The 19,874-nt window shown below is 53.6% G+C and overlaps 2 protein-coding genes and 1 long non-coding RNA gene across 3 annotated transcripts; 1 reads left to right on the plus strand and 2 right to left on the minus strand.

Annotated features, from left to right (window-relative positions):
* Positions 1 to 28: 28 nt before the first annotated feature.
* On the minus strand, positions 29 to 6,017 carry LOC135441716 (inactive serine/threonine-protein kinase 19-like). The gene is made up of 7 exons (XM_064701258.1): positions 5,815 to 6,017; positions 5,418 to 5,563; positions 4,734 to 4,829; positions 3,437 to 3,573; positions 1,817 to 1,914; positions 1,416 to 1,563; positions 29 to 295 (listed from the first exon to the last, which is right to left on the minus strand). The coding sequence occupies exons 1-7, from the start codon at positions 5,906 to 5,908 to the stop codon at positions 250 to 252; spliced, it is 765 nt and encodes a 254-aa protein (XP_064557328.1). The 5' UTR covers positions 5,909 to 6,017; the 3' UTR covers positions 29 to 249.
* A 545-nt stretch (positions 6,018 to 6,562) lies between these two features.
* Positions 6,563 to 14,307, plus strand: LOC135441714 (uncharacterized). The gene is made up of 3 exons (XR_010438536.1): positions 6,563 to 7,322; positions 9,789 to 10,834; positions 13,476 to 14,307. It is a non-coding gene; the product is annotated as an uncharacterized LOC135441714 (long non-coding RNA).
* A 1,413-nt stretch (positions 14,308 to 15,720) lies between these two features.
* On the minus strand, positions 15,721 to 17,716 carry LOC135441718 (zinc finger protein 345-like; the record flags this gene model as incomplete). Its single annotated transcript, XM_064701259.1, is given in 2 exon segments — positions 15,721 to 17,211; positions 17,214 to 17,716. Coding segments are annotated over 2 exon segments (1,748 nt in total), but the record flags the coding sequence as incomplete, so codon positions are not given.
* Between the last annotated feature and the right edge of the window lie 2,158 nt (positions 17,717 to 19,874).

The following is a 19,874-nucleotide window of genomic DNA, read 5'->3' on the forward strand; positions in this document are numbered from 1 at the left end:
TAATTTTATTAATTTTAATTTTATTGACTCGTATTTTAATAACTTTATTTTTAATTGCACTTGGCTCCGCCCCATCCAAGGGCGGGGACGCCCCCGGCCCGCGGGGGGCGGGGCTGAATGTGGAGGGGGCGGGGCCAAAGCAGGCAATGATTGGTTGACCCACTTTAGCCCTGCCCCAGATGGGCGTGGTCAGGTCTGGCCACGCCCTAGTGCAAAAATTTGGCGGGAAATCTCCTCAGGATGATCCAGTCAGGGGTCGGCCAATCGCAGCAGAGGACCGGCGGCGGAGGGGACACTGCAGGGTCAGAGGTCAGGCAGGGGTCACTCAGAGGTCAAGGGTCACTCAGGGGTCACTCAGACAACTCAGGGATCATTCAGTGGTCACTCAGGGTCACTCATTGGTCACTCAGTGGCCCCTGGTCACTCAATGGTTACTCAAGGGTCAGTGGTCACTCATTGGTCACTCAAGGGTCAATGGTCACTGGTCACTCAGTGGTCATTCACTGGTCACTCACTGGTCACTCACTGGTCACTGGTCAGTGGTCACTCACTGGTCACTCAGCAATCACTCAGTGGTCAGGGTCACTCACTGGTCATTCATTGGTCACTCACAGGTCAGTGGTCACTCAGGATCACTCAATGGTCACTCATTGGTCACTCACAGGTCAGTGGTCACTCATTGGTCACTCAGGGCTCAGCAATCACTCACTGGTCACTGATGGTCAGTGGTCACTCAGGATCATTCATTGGTCACTCACAGGTAAGTGGTCACTCAGTGGTCACTCACTGGTCACCCAATGGTCACTCACCTCAGCAGCCGCCCCTCCCCCAGCAGGTCGTGCAGCAGTCACTCACCGGTCACTCAGTGGTCACTCAGTAGTCACTCATCGGTCACTCATCGGTCACTCATCTTTGCAGCCGCCCCTCCGCCAGCAGGTCGTGCAGCACTCACTCATTGGTCACTGATGGTCATTGGTCACTCACAGGTCAGTGGTCACTCAGTGGTCACTCATGGCTCAGTGATCATTGATCAGCAGTCACTCAATGGTCAGTGGTCACTCAGGGTCACTCAGGGTCACTCATTGGTCACTCAGGGTCACTCAGGGTCACTCACCTCAGCAGCCGCCCCTCCCCCAGCAGGTCGTGCAGCACTCACTCACTGGTCACTCACAGGTCACTGGTCACTCATTGGTCACTCATTGGTCAGTGGTCACTCATTGGTCACTCAGTGGTCACTCACTGGTCACTCACCTTTGCAGCCGCCCCTCCCCCAGCAGGTTGTGCAGCAGTCACTCAATGGTCAGTCACAGGTCAGTGGTCACTCAGAGGTCAATGATGGTCACTCAGGGGTCAGTGGTCACTCAGGGGTCAGTGATGGTCAGTGGTCACTCAGTGGTCACTCACTGGTCACTCACCTCAGCAGCCGCCCCTCCCCCAGCAGGTCGTGCAGCAGGAACGGGACCCCCAGAGCGGCGCCCGGGGGGGCTCTGAGACCCTCGAGGTCCCTGAGTGGAACCTGGCGGTGCCGGGAGCGTTTGATGAGAGCCAGGACGGCCCGGCGGCCTGGGGGGTCACAGAGAGGTCACACAGGGGTCACTCAGGGGTCAGCCTGGGGTCACAGGGGTCACTCAGGGGTCACTCAGGGAGCTCTGAGCCCCTCGAGGTCCCTGAGTGGAACCTGGCGGTGCCGGGAGCGTTTGATGAGGGACAGAACAGCCCGGCGGCCTGAGGGGTCACACAGAGGTCACAGGGGTCACACAGGGGTCACACAGGGGTCACTCAGGGGTCACTCGGGGGTCACTCGGGGGTCACTCACCCCGGATGAGCGCCCGGACGAAGCGCCCGGCCCCCGGCACGGCCAGCCACCAACTGCCGGCGTCACGGACGGTGAGCAGCCCGGCGGCCACCAACTGCCTGCGGAGGGGGAAATGGGGATGGGAGACCCCCGGGGACCCCCAGGGATAACCCAGAGACCCCCAGAGACCCCCAGAGACCCCCACAGAGCCCCCAAATTCACCAACTGCCTGCGGAGGGGGGAGAAAATGGGGATGGAGACCCCCAGGGACCCCCAGAGATAACCCAGGGACCCCCGGGGACCCCCAGAGACACCTCCAAATTCACCAACTGCCTGGGGAGGGGGCAATGAGGATGGGAGACCCCCAGAGATAACCCAGAGACCCCCAGGGACCCCCAAATTCACCAACTGCCTGGGGAGGGGGCAATGAGGATGGAAGACCCCCAGGGATAACCCAGAGACCCCCAGGGACCCCCCTGAGACCCCCAGAGACCCCCAAAGTCACCAACTGCCTGGGGAGGGGGGAAATGGGGATGGGGGACCCCCAGAGATAACCCAGGGACCCCCAGAGACCCCCCCAGGGACCCCCAAATTCACCAACTGCCTGGGGAGGGGGAAAATGGGGGACAATGGGGGACAATGGGGGGCACAGGGACCCCCAGGGACCCCCCTGAGACACTCAGAGACCCCCCAGGGACCCCCCCCAATCCCATCCTGGTGTCCCCCAGTGCCACCCTGGGGGGTGGTCCCCCCAACCTCATCCCAGTGTACCCCTGTCTGTCTGTCTGTCCCCTCAGTGTCCGTCTGTCCGTCCGTACGTGATGTCTTTATCCCCGAACCCCCTCTCTCCCATCCTGCTCCGTTCATAGCCCAGCTGTCTGTCTGTCTGTCTGTCCCCATGACCCCAGCCTGTCTGTCTGTCCCCCCAGTGTCCGTCTGTCCGTCCGTACGTGATGTCCTTATCCCCAAACCCCCTCTCTCCCATCCCGCTCCGTTCGTAGCCCAGCTCGGGGCTGTCTGTCTGTCTGTCTGTCTGTCCCCGTGTCCCCAGCCTGTCCCAGTGTCCATCTGTCCGTCTGTCCGTCCGTACGTGATGTCCTTATCTCCAAACCCCCTCTCTCCCATCCCGCTCCGTTCGTAGCCCAGCTCGGGGCTGTCCCCATGTCCATCTGTCTGTCTGTCTGTCTGTCTGTCCCCGTGACCCCAGGCTGTCCCCAGGCAGTCTGTCCATCTGTCCATCCGTCTGTCTGTCCGTACGTGATGTCCTTATCCCCGAACCCCCTCTCTCCCATCCCGCTCCGTTCGTAGCCCAGCTCGGGGCTGTCCCCATGTCCATCTGTCTGTCTGTCCCAGTGTCCCCATGACCCCAGCCTGTCCGTCTGTCCCCTCAGTGTCCGTCTGTCTGTCCGTACGTGATGTCCTTGTCCCCGAATCCTCTCTCTCCCATCCCGCTCCGTTCGTAGCCCCGCTCGGAGCTGTCCCCGTGTCCATCTGTCTGTCTGTCTGTCCCCTCAGTGTCCGTCTGTCTGTCCGTACGTGATGTCCTTATCCCCGAACCCCCTCTCTCCCATCCCGCTCCGTTCGTAGCCCAGCTCGGGGCTGTCTGTCTGTCTGTCCCAGTGTCTGTCTGTCCGTCCGTACGTGATGTCGCTGTCCCCGAACCCCCTCTCTCCCATCCCGCTCCGTTCGTAGCCCAGCTCGGGGCTCGCGGCCACCGCGGCCTCCAGGAATCGCCGAACCAGCGGCTCCCGCGGGGACCCCGACACGGCCGCCAGCACCTGGGTGGGGGGGACAGGACAGAGGTCAGAGGTCATCCAGGGGTCATTGGGGGGTCATTGGGGTCAGGGGTCATTGGGGCAATCAGGGCTCCCGGGGGGGGGGACCTGGACACGGCCGCCAGCACCTGGGGGGGGGGGACAGGACAGAGGTCAGAGGTCATCCAGGGGTCATTGGGGTCACCGGGGGGTCATTGGGGTCAGGGGTCATTGGGGCAATCAGGGCTCCTGGGGGGGACCTGGACACAGCCCCTCCCCCTGGGGGGGACACAGAGGGTCAAGGGTCATGTGGGGGTCATTGAGGGGTCATCGGGGTCACTGAGGGGTCAGGGGTCATTGGGGTCACCAGCCTCTCCAGGAAGACCCAGCAATGGCCGCCAGGAACTGGGGGGGGGGAACAAGGGACACGGAGGGGTCAGGGGTCACTAGAGGGGTCAGGAGGTCACTGGGGGGGGCGGGGTCACTGGGAGGACACAAGGGGGGGGTCCCAGGTGGTCCTGAGGGGCTCAGGGGTCCCAGGGGAAACTCAGGGTGGGTTTCAGGGGGTCCTGGTGGGTTTCAGGGGGTCCCAGGGGTGTTTCAGGGGGGTCCTGGTGGGTTTCAGGGGGTCCTGAAGGGCTCAGGGGAGGCTCAGAGGGGCTCAGGGTGGGGGTCCCAGGGGGGTTTCAGGGGGGTCCCAGGGGGATTTCAGGGGGGTCCCAGGGGTCCTGGTGGGTTCAGGGGGGTCCCAGGGTGGGTTCAGGGGGGTCCCAAGGAGCTCAGGGGGGTCCCAGGGGGATTTCAGGGGGGTTTCAGGGGGGTCCCAGGGTGGGTTCAGGGGGGTCCCAGGGGGATTTCAGGGGGGTTTCAGGGGGGTCCCAGGGTGGGTTCAGGGGGGTCCCAGGGGGGTTTCAGGGGGGTCCTGAGGGGCTCAGGGTGGGGGTCCCAAGGATCACGGGGGCTCACGGGGGGTCCTAGAGTGGGTTCAGGGGGTCCCAGGGTGGGTTTCAGGGTGGGTTTCAGGGGGTCCCGGGGGGGTTTCAGGGGGTCCTGGTGGGTTCAGGGGGGTCCCAGGGTGGGTTCAGGGGGTCCTGGTGGGTTCAGGAGGGTCCCAGGGGGCTCAGAGATGGTTTGGGGGGTCCCGGAGGGGTCCCAGGGGGTCACGGGAGTCCCGTTTCCAGCACCTTCTCCCGGTACAGCTCCAGGCTGACGACCCCGAGCGTGTCCGGGCCCAGCCCCAGGTGCAGCAGCCGCACCCGGCCCTCGTCACGGAGCCGGTTCTGGGGGAAAAACGGGGAAAAACGGGAAAAAACGGGGGGTCAGCACGGTGGGGGGGGGGTCCTGGGGTGGGGTTGAGGGTCCCAGTGTGAATTTTGGGGATGCAGGTGTGGATTTGGGGGTCCTGGTGGGGTCCCAGTGTGGTTTTGGGGGTCCCAGTGTATATTTTGGGGCTCCCCGTGTATATTTTGGGGTTCCCAGTGTATATTTTGGGGTTCCCTGCGTATATTTTTGGGGTCCCAGTGTGCATTTTGGGGGTCTCAGTGTGTATTTTTGGGGTTCCTGGCGTTCTCACCAGGTGCCGGTGTGAATTTTGGGGTCCCAGTGTGCATTTTGGTGTCCCGGTGTATATTTTGGGGTTCCCTGTGTGTATTTTGAGGTTCCTGTGTGGATTTTGTGTATTTTGGGGTCTCACCAGATGCCGGTCTGTCCCCCACCAGGCTGCAGAGCTGATGCCGCAGCACCACGGGCAGCAGTTTGGGGGTTCCCGTGTAGATTCTGTGGGTCCCTGTGTGCATTTTGGGGTTCCTGTGTGTATTTTGTGTCCCTGTGTGCATTTTGGGGTGGATTTGGGGTATTTTGGGGCTCACCAGGTGCCGATCCACGGCCGTCCTGTCCCCCACCAGGCTGTAGAGCTGATGCCGCAGCACCAGGGGCGGCAGCGCGTCCCCGAACAGGCGCCGCGGGAACAGCGCGGTCACGGCGCCGAGAGCGGCCTCGACCCCGGCGGGGCTGCCTGGGCAGGGGGAAAACGGGGGGTCAGGGCCCCAAAATCCACACCGGGACCACTGGAACCCTCAAAATCTGCACCGGGACCCCCCCAAACCCACACTTGGACCAAACCGGGACCCCCAAAATCCACACCAGGACCCCCAAAATCACCCCCGGGACTCTTCCACACCAACCGGGGACCCCCCCCGCGCCCCCCGGTTCTCACGGCCTAAACCCCCCCTCAGCTCCCCACCCCACCCCGGGTGCTCCCGGTACCGTCGGGGCGCGGGGGCTCCCCCGGCAGCTCCGGACGGCGCCGCTTGGCCGCGAGGGCGCTCTCGGTGTCCCCGAAGCGGCGGCGGCGGCTCATGGGGGGCTCCGGGCCTGGAACGGCACCGGCAGCGCCCGCGCGGGGTGATGGCGTCACTGCGGCGCGACTTCGCGTAGGCAGATGACGTCAGATTCCGGCGCAGGGTGATGACTCAGAGGGCGGAACCATTTGGGGGGAGGAAGGGTTGGAGGGAGGGCGTGAATGGACTGAACCATGTGAGATCGGGGGGGTTGGACAGAACCACATAAGTGCAGGGTGGGCGGGGCCTGGCAGCGCAATAAAAGGGGCGGTGGGGGGGGGATTAAAGTCTTTCGGGGCTTGGAGCGGGTGAGCAGCGTGGGCGTCGGGGGGGAGATCGGGGGTTATGAAGGGAAATTTAAACTCGTGAGGTGAATTCGGGGGTCGTGAGGGGAGATTAGAGGTACTGAGAGGGATGCAGGGGTTCTGAAGGGGGAATCAAGGGTCGAGAGGGAAAATCGGAGGTTCTGAGGCGGATTCGGGGATTATTAGGGAAAATCGGGGGTCGTGAGGGGGTATCGGGGGGTCTGAGGAGAGGTCGGGGGTCGTGAGGGAGAATTTAGGGTTCTGAGGGGAAATCGGGCTTTGTGAGGGGGATTCGCTGGTCATGGGGGGAAATCGGGAGTCGTGAGGGGGATTCAGGGGTTCTGAGGGGAATTCGCTGGTTATGAGGGGAAATCGGGGGTTATGAGGGGAAATCGGGGGTCGTGAGGGAAGATTAGAGGTTCTGAGGGGAGATCAGGGATTGTGAAGGGGGAATCGAGGATGTTGAGGGGAAACCGGAGGTTCTGAGGCGGGTTCGGGGATTATGAGGGGAAATCGGGGGTCGTGAGGGAAGATTTGAGGTTCTAAAGGGGAGATCAGGGATCGTGAGGGGAGATCGGGGGTCTCGGTGCGGGTCGGTGATCTCTGGGAAATTTGTTCTCTCTTGGACGCATTGTTGGCTTGATTCTCGCTGTCCCTGAGGGAAAATTAAAATTTGGGGTTCCCGGTCTCTTTGTGGGGGGGGACTCTCCCCAATCCCGGGGGGCTTTCGCGGTGATGATGCCAAAGACTAGAGTCTCCGAGCCCCCTGAGGACAGCACCGGCCTGAGCGAAGCCCCCAGACCCACAAAACCCCCTTAAATCCCCCCGGGTTCCCCCCGGTTCTCACCCCATTCCTCCCCCGCGTATCGCAGGTGATCGTGACCGGCGGGACCGCGCTGAGACCCCCCCGGTAAGACCCCCGTGATCCCCCCAGATAAATCCACGGCGGCGGCGGCGATGAGGAACCGGTTCAAAAGCTCTGATCCGCCGTGAGGACACACTCGCAGCGCACTGAGCCGCCGCCGCCATGCCGGGACCTTCCCCGGGCTCGCTTTCTCCTCGTTTGACTCTGCTTTTCTTCCGCAGCCCCCCGAGATGGAGGAAGAGGCACCGAAAGCTCCGCTGAACGGTGGGGGGATCGGGAGAAACGGGGAATGCGCGGGGTTTTGGGTGTAAAAAAAAAAAAAAAAAAAAGCGATTTTGGGGCTGAAATGGCGCCGTTGTTTCTTTAAGGGGGGGGTGAGGAGGAGAAAGGGGGTCACGTGATCCGCCGCCATTTTGTGTGAGGGAGGGAAGGGGGAGAGCGCGGGAACTTCTATAAGAGATCCTATATATTCTATAGGGGATCCTACATATTCTACAGGGAATCCTATACATTCTATAGGGGTCATACACATTTTATAGGGAATCCTATATATTCTATAGGGAATCCTATATATTCTATAGGGGTCATACACATTTTATAGGGGATCCTATACATTCTATAGGGGATCTATCCCATGCCAGTCCCTACACAAACTATAGGGGATCCCATACATTCTATAGGGGATTCTACACATCCTATAGGGGTCCTACACATTTTAGAGGGGATCCTACGTATTCTGTAAGGGATCCTATATATTCTATAGGGGTCATACACATTTTATAGGGGGTCCTACACATTCTATAGGGGATCCTATATATTCTATAGGGGATCCTATACATTTTATAGGGGTCATACACATTTTATACGGGATCCTGCCCATCCTGTAGGGGATCCTATATATTCTATAGGGGATCCTACACATTCTAATCGAGATCCTACATATTCTATAGGGAATCCTATACATTCTATAGGGGATCCAACACATTCTATAGGGATCCTACACATTTTATAGGGGATCCTATACATTCTATAGGGGTCCTACACATTTTATAGGGGATCCTACACATTCTATAGGGGATCCTACACATTCTATAGGGAATCCTATATATTCTATAGGGGATCCTATACATTCTATAGGGCTCATACACATTTTATAGGGGATCCTATACATTCTGTAGGGGATCCACCATGGCCCTGGCACACGCCACAAATTTTGAGATTTTTTTTTGGAAATTTTTTTTTAATTTTGAGGGGTTTTTTTGAGGGATTTTGGGGGAAAGTTTTGAGGAATTGTCAGGGAAATTTTGGTATTTTTTTGAGGAATTTTCAGGGGATTTTGTGGATTTTTTTGAGGAATTAACGGGGGATTTTGGGGATTATTTTCAGGAATTTTCAGAGGATTTTCAGGGAAAGTCTTGAGGAATTTTTAGGGGATTTGGGGGAAAGTTTTGCGGAATTTTCAGGGAAACTTGGGGATTTTTTTGAGGAATTTTCAGGGAAATTTTGGGGAATTTTTTGAGGAATTTTCAGGGGATTTTGGGGAAAGTTTTGAGGAATTTTCATAGGGTTTTGGGGGAAAGTCTTGAGGAATTTTCAGGGGATTTGTGGGGAAAGTTTTGAGGAATTTTCAGGGAAACTTGGGGATTTTTTTGAGGAATTTTCAGGGGATTTGTGAGGAAAGTTTTGAGGAATTTTCAGGGAAATTTTGGGGAATTTTGTTGAGGAATTTTCAGGGGAATTTTGGGAATTTTTTTTTAGGAATTTTCAGGGGATTTTTGGGGAAAAGTTTTAAGGAATTTTCAGGGAAATTTTGGGGAATTTTTTTAGGAATTTCAGGAAAATTTTGGGGAATTTGTGAGGAATTTCAGGGAAATTTTGGGGAATTTTTTTGAGGAATTATCGGGGGATTTTGGGGATTATTTTCAGGAATTTTCAGAGGATTTTGGGGGAAAGTTTTGAGGATTTTTCGTGGGATTTTGGGGGAAAGTTTTGAGGAATTTTCAGGGAAATTTTGGGAATTTTTTTGAGGAATTTTCAGGGGAATTGTGTAATTTTTTTTGAGGATTTTTCAGGGGATTTGCAGGGAAAGTTTTGATAAATTTGCAGGGGAATTTGGGGAAATTTTGGGAATATTTTGCGGGATATTTGGGCAATTTCTTCTAGGAATTTTGGGAGGATCCTTATGGGAATATTTGGGATTTTTGTTTTTATTTCTAAAGATCTTTGTGGGGAATTTTAGGGAAGTTTTGGGGGAATGTTGAGGAATTCTTTAGGGAAAGTTTTTGGGGATTTTATTTGAGAATTCTGGGGGATGTTTTGGGAATTTCTTGGGAGAATTTTTGGGAAATTTCGGGCAATTATTGGATGGATTTTTTTTTATAATATTTAAGATTCTTTTGATAATTTTTAGGGAAGTTTTGGGGGAATTTTTTGGGAATTTTAGGACCCCTCCCCCAAAGGCGTGGGGGTCTCTTGTGGCCCCTCCACGTAAGAGAAGGAGGCAGAAAATTGGGACAAAATTCCCCAAATTTGGGAAATTCCTAAAATTCCCATGGGAACAACCCTGGGAATGGAGCCCAACATAAAATTGGGGCAAAAAATTGGAATTTTAGGGAATTTTGGGGATGAAATTTGGGATAAATTTGTGATTTTCGGGGTTTAATTTGTGATTTTTGGGATAAATTTCAGGAATTTTGTGACATTTTGGGATCTTTCCCTCCCCCCCTGCAGGTTGAGGCCAACGAGGGACAAAACCTGGATCAAAAAATGAAATTTTGGGGTTTTTTTGGAGCTTTTAAAAGGAAATTCTGGAGCCTTTTTTAGGGAATATTTGGGATTTTTTGGGGGGCTTTTTGTTATTTATTTGGAGATTTTTTTTGGAGCTTTTAATTTTAGTTTTTTCAAATTGTTTGAGCCTTTTTGGGGCTTTTTTCTTCCTTTTTTTTGCCTTTTTTGTCTTTTTTTCTCCTTTTTTTTTTGCTTTTTCCAGATTTTTGTTCATCTTTTGGTGACAATTTCTCATCTTTAAATGAATATCCTTCATTTCCCTTCATTTCTTTCAATAAACCTTAATAAAAATCCCAATTTAAATTTATTCAAATGAATTCTTTCTTTTCCCCAAAAAAATTCCCTCTTTTTCCCCTCCATAATTCCCTGGCTTTAATATAATATTATATAATATTCCTGGTTTTCCCCCAAAAAATCAAATTTTTACCCCCAAAAAATCCCATTTCTCCCACAAAAAACCCCATTTTTTTCCCCAAAAACCTCCCAATTCCCCCCCCCAAAATCCCCTTTTATTTCCCTCCACAATTCCCGCGATTTCCCCATAAAATTCCCGGTTTTTCCCCAAAAAATTCCCATTTTTTTTCCCCTCCAATGACGCAAATTCCGTGACTCAAAATTCGGGAATTTCCCCAACCTCGCGCCAAGTGGGCGTGGCCTCTCCTGAAACCCCGCCCCCTCTGCTCTCCACCAATCAACTCTCACCTTGGGCTCTCCACCAATCAACTCTCACCTTGGGAGTGGCCTCCGCCCCCCGTTATAACCTCGAGGTCGCGGGTTCGAATCCCGGCATTTCCTTTTTCACCATGTCGATGGTAGCGGCGGTCGCGGCCACCGCGAGGTGTCCGGGTCGGGTTTGGGGACATCTCGAGGGTGTCCCCAAAGGGGTGGCACCGTCCCCACCTCGTCACTTCACCTTCGAACCCCTCCCGCCGCCCCCCGGCCCCTCCAGGCCTCGGCGGCGCCATCGGCGCGTTCTTTATCCGCCCGCTGTGAGTATGGGAGGGAAATTTTGGGTTTTTTTCTGGGGGTGTTTTAGCCGAAATTTGGAGGTTTTGGGGTGGTTTGGGTTGTTCTATATCCCTTTTGTCCCCTATAGATAGCAGAAATCGCTTATAGCCTCGCCTAAACCCCCCTGGACTCGCCCAAATTCGCCCCAAATTTGTAAAGTTTGCCCCAGACTTTCTCCAAATTCGCCTCAAACTTCTGAACTTTGCTCCAGATTTCCCAAGCTCGCCCTGATTTCCCTCAAAATGGCCCTGAACCCCCTCAAATCTGCCCTAAACCTCCCTAACCTGCCCCAAATTCGCCCTAAACCCCCCAAATTCACCTTAAACTCCTCCAAATTCCTCTAGAATTGCCCCAAACTCATCCTAAAACCCCAAACTCGTCCTAAACTTCCCCTAAACTCCCCCAAACTCGTCCTAAACTCCCCAAATTCCTTTTGAATTGCCCAAACCCCCCCAAACTCGCCCTTAAATCCCCAAACTCCCCCTAAACCCTCCCAAATTCCCCTAAATCCCCCAAACTCTCCCTAAACTTCCCCAAATTCCCCCTAAATCCCCCAAATGCCCTCCAATCCCCCCAAACTCACCCTCCCTAAGCCCCCTATACCCCCCAAATCCCCTATAGATCCCCTAAACTCCCCAAATCCCCTACAGATCTCCCTCAAACCCCTCCCAAATCCCAAATTTCTGGAATTTCCCCGGCCGGAACCCAAAATTGGTCTCATTTCCCGGAGGGGTGGGGGAGGCTGAGTCACTTCCACCCTCTCCGCTCTGACTCAGCCTTTCCTGGCACCCTCGGGGAAAGATTTGGGCCCCTCCCTGCTCCAGGCTGAGATTTATTTGCCCAAAAAGGAAGAAATTTTTATCCCAGAATTGGAATTATTTGCCAAAAAATTGGAAGTATTTGCCCCAGGGGGGGTTAATTCCCCAAAACCCTTTGGGAAGCTAAGCAGGGTCAGGCAGGGTCACCCTTTGGATGGGTTCCCCAAACTGACTAAAGGATTATTTACCCCATAAAGGGACTTTTCTCCCCAAAAATGGATTTATTTGCTTCCAGAACAAATGGAACTTTATCCAAAATAGGGAATTATTTACCCCAAATGGGATTTATTTGTTCCAGGTGAGTTAATTCCCCCAAATTCTTTGGGAAGCTAAACAGGGTCAGGCAGGGTCACCCCTTGGATGGGTTCCCCAAACTGACTAAAGGATTATTTACCCCATAAAGGGACTTTTCTCCCCAAAAATGGATTTATTTGCTTCCAGAACAAATGGAATTTTATCCAAAATGGGAATTACTTACCCCAAATGGGATTTATTTGTTCCAGGTGAGTTAATTCCCCCAAATTCTTTGGGAAGCTAAACAGGGTCAGGCAGGGTCACCCCTTGGATGGGTTCCCCTACCTGACCCAAAAGTGGGTTTTTTTTCCCTAAAACCAGACTTTTTCCCAAAAAATTTTATTTATTTGCCCCCAGAGCTTAGGGAATTTTATCCCAAAATGGGATTTATTTGCCCCTAAATTGGAATTATTTACCCCAGGGAGGGTTAATTCCCCCAACTCCTTTGTGAAGCTAAGCAGGGTCCACCAGGGTCACCCCTTGGATGGGTTCGCCTACCTGACTTAAAAGGGGCTTTTTTTTCCTCCAAAATTTATTTATTTTCCCAAAAAAGGAGAATTTTATCCAAAAATAGGAATTATTTACCCAAAAATGGGACTTATTTGTCCTAAATTTTGAATTATTTCCCCCAAAATTGGAATTAATTCCCCCAACTCCTTTGTGAAGCTAAGCAGGGTCCACCCAGGGTCAATCCTTGGATGGGTTCCCCTACCTGACCCAAAAGTGGGGTTTTTTTCCCTAAAACCAGACTTTTTCCCCAAAAATTTTATTTATTTGCCCCCAGAGCTTAGGGAATTTTATCCCAAAATGGGATTTATTTGCCCCTAAATTGGAATTATTTACCCCAGGGAGGGTTAATTCCCCCAACTCCTTTGTGAAGCTAAGCAGGGTCCACCCAGGTCAATCCTTGGATGGGTTCCCCTACCTGACCTAAAAGGGCCTTTTTTTTTCCCCCAAAATTTATTCATTTTCCCAAAAAAGGAGAATTTTATCCAAAAACAGGAATTATTTACCCAAAAATGGGACTTATTTGTCCTAAATTTTGAATTATTTCCCCTGAAATTGGAATTATTTATTCAGGGAGCAGTTAATTTCCCCAAACCTTTTGTGAAGCTAAGCAGGGTCCACCCAGGGTCAATCCTTGGATGGGTTCCCCTACCTGACCCAAAAGTGGGGTTTTTTTTCCCCAAAATTTATTTATTTTCCCAAAACAGGAGAATTTTATCCAAAAATAGGAATTATTTACCCAAAAATGGGACTTATTTGTCCTAAATTTTGAATTATTTCCCCCAAAATTGGAATTAATTCCCCCAACTCCTTTGTGAAGCTAAGCAGGGTCCACCCGGGTCACTCCATGGATGGGTTCCCTACCCCACCCTTCCCCATCTCTAATCCCACCTCCCTCACTTTTCCCACCGCATAATTTTCCCCCAAAATTCCAGAAAAATTCCAGAATTTTCCCCATCCCGAAGATCCCTGACCCCAATTTTGGAATTTTTCCCCCTTCCAGGTGCGTCGCCCCCTCCCCTCGGAAGAACCCAGCGCCGCCAAGCGACTCCTGCTGCTCCTCCTGGCCGTGGTGGGCACCCAAATCTACAACACCCCCGGTGACCTCCCCGATGTCACCTCGGCGGCCACAAGGACACCCTTGGGGACACCCCCAATTCCAGAGGGACCCCAAATTCCAGCCTGGAACACCAACGGGACAACGGTGGTGGCACCCATGGGTGGCTCCTGCCCCTCGTTGTCGGTGTCACCGCCTTTGTCACCTCCTTTGTCGCCGCCTTTGTCGCCCCCTGGTGGCGCCAGGACGAGCTGAGGGACCCCCCCGGAAATCTGGGGGCGGTGCCCGGGACTGCCACGCCCTCCTGGATTAATTAACGAGGTCGTTAATTAAGGTGGAAGAGCTCCAGGGTTGGAAGAAACCAATGGATGTTGGACGATCCCAGTTTGGAACTGGGAGGACTGGAAAGGGGCGGAGTCACAGATTGAGATGGATTTTCCCACTCCTTTATTAATTAACTGGTTAATTAACACCAAATTAATGACCAGCTCATTAATTAGCTCCCAATTAAGGTGGGGAACAAACCCAACGTTGGAATTTTGTGGTTGCCCAATCCCAGTTTGGAACTGGGAGCACTGGAAAGGGGCGTGGTCAGGATGGCCTCGTTAACGAGGTTTTAATTAACGAGGTCGCCTCTACCTCAGCTTCAGCGCCTGTGGCTGCTGGATTTCTTAATTGTTATTAATTATTTATATGTTATTTATTTGTTATTATTTATTTGTTATTATTTATTTGTCATTATTTATCATTATTTATTTATTATTATTTATTTGTCATTATTTATTTCCTACTATTTATTAATTATTTCTTGATTCATTACCTCTGGATTATTTATTGTGATTCCATTTGGGGGGGGTATTGAATATTTTAATTAATTAAACTCATCAATTTGAATTAATTACGAGGGGTTGTGTCTTTATTAGAAATTCCTGTGGTCGGAACGGGGGGAAAAATGATGGAAAAAATTCCAAATTTTTCACCATTTTATCCCAAAATTTTTATATAAATTTGATATAAAATAATGAGACAATCCCAATTTTTTGGCCTTTTCAGCCCAAGTCAGATTTTTATTGACAGAAAATACAAAGTCACAAAAGTAACAAAAAAACCCAAAAAATTCAAATTTTCATTACAAAAGAAGAAGAAAAAAAAAAAGTTTACAAAAAGCTCGAGTTTGCTCCCATTTTTTGGGAAAAACCCAGAAAATTCAAAAGAAAATTCAATTTTTCCTTCCAAACCCACATTTGGTTAAATTCATGACACAAATTTGGGAATTTTTTTCCCAAATTCTGACTTTTTTCCCTAAACTTTAATTTTTCCCCCAATTTTTGATGTTTTCTTCCCCAAACTTCATCATTTTTTCCCAAATTTTTAATGTTTTTTCCCCAATTTTTTTACGTTTTTCCCCCAATTTTTGAGTTTCTTTCTTGGAATTTCAAGGGTTTTCCCAAATTTTGACTTTCCCCCCCCCCAAATTTTTCCCAATATTTCGTATTTTCCCCTAATTTTTGGGTTGTTTTTTCCCAATATTTTTGTGGGTTTTTTTTCCCAAATTTTTGGGATTTTTTAATCAATTTTTTTTTATTTTTTCCCAATTTTTGGGGGTTTTTTTCCCCCAAATTTAGGAACTGGATGGTTGGGAAGATCCCCCAGTGTTGGGTTGGCCAAGCCCAGTTGGGCACTGGGAGCACTGGGAATGATGGGAACCCACCAGAACCATGGAATGATGGGAATTCCTCATTTCCCACTTAATTAATGATTGAAATCACCTCTAATTAATTAGAGATCGTTAATTAGAATGGGAATTCAATGGGACCAAACCCAACCTTGGCTCTCGCATTGGCCAAGCCCAGTTGGGCACTGGGAGCACTGGGAATGATGGGAACCCACCAGAACCATGGAATGATGGGAATTCCTCATGTCCCCACTTAATTATTGGATTGAAATCACCTCTAATTAATTGGAGATGGTTAATTGGGTATGAGAATTCAATGGGATCGAGTCAAGGTGGAGTCTTGGGTTGGCCAAGCCCAGTTGGGCACTGGGAGCACTGGGAATGATGGGAACCCTCCAGAACCATGGAATGATGGGAATTCCTCATGTCCCACTTAATTAATGAATGAAATCACCTCTAATTAATTAGAGATCGTTAATTGGACAGCAAGTTTGAATGGGAATTCAATGGGACCAAGCCATGGTTGGGTGTTGGGTTGGCCAAGCCCAGTTGGGCACTGGGAGCACTGGGAATGATGGGAACCATGGAATGATGGGAATTCCTCATTTCCCACTTAATTAATGGATTAAATCACCTCTAATTAATTAGAAGGGGAATTCAATGGGACCAAGCCAAGGTTGGTTCTCATTGGCCAAGCCCAGTCTCCCCCCTCCCCACTTTTAATTCCCCAACCCCCCTAATTAACCACCCCCCTTTAATTAACTAATTCCCCACCGGGAACCCCGGGAACGCCCGGCCCGGCAACGCCAACGCCCAGGGCAGCTCCAACGGCGCCGAGGAGCCCGGGAACGCCGGGAAGGCCGAGGATGAAGATGAAGATGAAGACGACAACGAAGGCGAGAAAGACGAGAAGGACGAGGATGACGATGACGATGACGATGACGATGAAGAGGCGGCGGCCGCGCCGGCCTTGCCGTGGGTGCGGCGGTGCCGGTTGAGGTGCGAGCTGCGGCTGAAGCGCTTCCCGCACTCGCCGCACCCGTAGGGTTTCTCGCCGGTGTGGACGCGCCGGTGGATGGTGAGCTCGGAGCGCTGGATGAAGCTCTTGCCGCACTCGGGGCACTGGAAGGGTTTTTCGCCAAGATGGGTCCTCTGGTGCGTCAGGAGGTTGGAGGAGACGCTGAAGCATTTTCCACATTCCCGGCACTCGTACGGTTTCTCGCCGGTGTGCATGCGCCGGTGGATGGTGAGGTCGGATTTTTGGATGAACCCTTTGGAGCAATCCTGGCACTTGTAGGGTTTCTCGCCGGTGTGGATGCGCCGGTGCTTCACCAACGCCGAGCGCTGCCCGAAGCCTTTCCCGCATTCCTGGCATTTGTACGGCTTCTCCGGCGCCGCCGCCGGTGATTCCTCCGGTTGGCGCCCGCAATCCTGGCACAACCCCCGGCTTTTCCCACAATCCGAACATTTCGGCGACGCCGATTCCCCACCGACACCACCACCGGTGCTGGCACCGTGAGAGCGCTGATGCTTCAACAACGCCGCGCCTTGACCGAAACACCGCCCGCACTGCCCGCACTGGAACAACCTCCCGTGCCGGTGCTGCGCCAAAAACCCGGCCAGGTGCTCGGGGCACCGGTAGGAGGCGCGTTCGGCCGCGTGGATTTTCCGGTGCCGATCCAGGTGGGAACTCACGCTAAAACTCTTACCGCACTCGCCGCAGGAATACGGCCGCTCGCCGGTGTGCACGCGCTGGTGCCGCTCCAGGTCGGAGCGCTGGATGAAGCCTTTGCCGCAGTGGCCGCAGGCGAAGGGGCGCTCGCCGGTGTGGATGCGCCGGTGCTGCGTCAGGTTGGAGCCGCGGCTGAAGCTCTTGCCGCAGTCGCCGCAGCGGTGCGGCCGCTCGCCCCCGTGCGTCTTGCGGTGCTTGGCCAGCGCCGAGCGCTGGGCGAAGGTTTTGCCGCAATCCTGGCAGCGGAACGGCGCCGATTCCGTTGTCGCTGTCGCCATCTCGGTTTTGGTTTTGCTGCTTGGTTCTGGTGGCCCGGCCCACCGGCGTGAACGCGGCGGTGCCGATCCAAATGGGAGCTCACACTGAAACTCTTACCGCACTCGGCGCAGGCGTACGGCCGCTCGCCGGTGTGCACGCGCCGGTGCCGCTCCAGGTCGGAGCGCTGGATGAAGCCTTTGCCGCAGTCGCCGCAGCGGTGCGGCCGCTCGCCGGTGTGGATGCGCCGGTGCTGCGCCAGGTTGGAGCCGCGGCTGAAGCCTTTGCCGCAGTCGGCGCAGCGGTGCCGTTTCTGCGCCTCGGCGTGAAGCCGGCAGCGCCCGGAGCAGCGCCGGGGTTCCGTGGGGTCGGGGCCGCATTCCGAGCAGATGCCGGAGGGGTTTGGGGGGTTTGGGGGTTTTGGGGAGGGGGCAGGGTCGGGGTTGGTCGGGGGGGGAGGTTGGGGAGGGGCTTGGGTGGTTGGAGGGGTTGGGGTCTCGTCGGGGATGATGGCGGTGACGGCGCCTGGAAAGGAATGGGAGAACGTGAATTACAACCAAAACTCTTCCATGGGTTGGGTTGGTGTTGACCGTTGGCCATGGGTTGGGTTGGTGTTGGCCATGGATCCATGGGTTGGGTCGGTGTTGGCCATGGATCCATGGGTTGGGTTGGTGTTGACCATTGACCATGGATCCATGGGTTGGTGTTGGCCATGGATCCATGGGTTGGGTTGGGTTGGTGTTGGCCATGGATCCATGGGTTGGTGTTGACCGTTGGCCATGGATCCATGGGTTGGGTTGGTGTTGACCGTTGGCCATGGATCCATGGGTTGGGTCGGTGTTGACCGTTGGCCATGGGTTGGGTTGGTGTTGACCGTTGGCCATGGATCCATGGGTTGGGTTTGGCCATGGATCCATGGGTTGGGTCGGTGTTGACCGTTGGCCATGGGTTGCGTGGGTGTTGACCGTTGGACATGGATCCATGGGTCGGTGTTGACCGTTGGCCATGGATCCATGGGTTGGGTTGGGTTTGGCCATGGATCCATGGGTTGGGTTGGTGTTGACCGTCGGCCATGGATCCATGGGTTGGGTCGGTGTTGAACGTTGGCCATGGATTGGGTTGGTGTTGACCATTGACCATGGATCCTTGGGTTGGTGTTGGCCGTTGGCCATGGATCCATGGGTTGGGTCGGTGTTGGCCATGGATCCATGGGTTGGTGTTGACCGTTGGCCAAGGATCCATGGGTTGGGTTGGTGTTGGCCATTGGCCATGGGTTGGGTCGGTGTTGACCATGGATCCATGGGTTGGTGTTGACCGTTGGCCATGGATCCATGGATTGGGTTGGGTTGACGTTGGCCGTTGGCCATGAGTTGGGTGGGTGTTGACCATTGACCATGGATCCATGGGTTGGGTTGACCGTTGGCCATGGATCCATGGGTTGGGTTAGTGTTGACCGTTGGCCATGGGTTGGGTTGGTGTTGACCGTTGGCCATGGGTTGGGTTGGTGTTGGCCATGGATCCATGGGTTGGTGTTGACCGTTGGCCATGGATCCATGGGTTGGTGTTGACCGTTGGCCATGGATCCATGGGTTGGGTTGGCGTTGGCCATGGATCCTTGGGTTGGTGTTGACCGTTGGCCATGGATCCATGGGTTGGGTCGGTGTTGACCGTTGGCCATGGATCCATGGGTCGGTGTTGACCGTTGGCCATGGATCCATGGCTTGGGTTGGTGTTGACCGTTGGCCATGGATCCATGGGTTGGTGTTGACCGTTGGCCATGGATCCATGGGTTGGGTTGGTGTTGACCGTTGGCCATGGATCCATGGGTTGGGTTGGGTTGGTGTTGACCGTTGGCCATGGATCCATGGGTTGGGTTGGGTCGGTGTTGACCGTTGGCCATGGATCCATGGGTTGGGTCGGTGTTGACCGTTGGCCATGGATCCATGGGTTGGGTTGGGTTGGTGTTGACCGTTGGCCATGGGTTGGGTCGGTGTTGACCGTTGGCCATGGATCCATGGGTTGGGTTGGTGTTGACCGTTGGCCATGGATCCATGGGTTGGGTTGGGTTTGGCCATGGATCCATGGGTTGGGTTGGGTTGGTGTTGACCGTTGGCCATGGATCCATGGGTTGGGTCGGTGTTGACCGTTGGCCATGGATCCATGGGTTGGGTCGGTGTTGGCCGTTGGCCATGGATCCATGGGTTGGGTTGGGTTGGCCATGGATCCATGGGTTGGGTCGGAGTTGACCGTTGGCCATGGATCCATGGGTTGGGTTGGTGTTGACCATTGACCATGGATCCATGGGTTGGTGTTGACCGTTGGCCATGGATCCATGGGTTGGGTTTGGCCATGGATCCATGGGTTGGTGTTGACCGTTGGCCATGGATCCATGGGTCCTGTTGGCCGTTGGCCATGGATCCATGGGTTGGGTTGGTGTTGGCCATGGATCCATGGGTTGGTGTTGACCGTTGGCCATGGATCCATGGGTTGGGTTGGGTTGGCCATGGATCCATGGGTTGGGTTGGTGTTGACCGTTGGCCATGGATCCATGGGTTGGGTCGGTGTTGGCCATGGATCCATGGGTTGGGTCAGTGTTGACCATTGGCCATGGATCCATGGGTTGGGTTGGGTTTGGCCATGGATCCATGGGTTGGGTTGGTGTTGGCCATGGATCCATGGGTTG

This window comes from Zonotrichia leucophrys, unplaced genomic scaffold, assembly GCF_028769735.1.
Source record: "Zonotrichia leucophrys gambelii isolate GWCS_2022_RI unplaced genomic scaffold, RI_Zleu_2.0 Scaffold_446_41732, whole genome shotgun sequence".
Taxonomy (NCBI): Eukaryota; Metazoa; Chordata; class Aves; order Passeriformes; family Passerellidae; genus Zonotrichia; species Zonotrichia leucophrys.

Coding starts and splice junctions, on each gene's coding strand:
- LOC135441716 (XM_064701258.1), bottom strand. CDS start 5,908: ATGAGCCGCCGCCGCCGCTTCGGGGACACCGAGAGCGCCCTCGCGGCC. Junction 3,574..4,733: donor TGGAGCTGTACCGGGAGAAG/GTGCTGGAAACG, acceptor CCCCCCACCCAG/GTGCTGGCGGCCGTGTCGGG. Junction 1,915..3,436: donor TTCGGGGACAGCGACATCAC/GTACGGACGGAC, acceptor CCCCCTCCGCAG/GCAGTTGGTGGCCGCCGGGC.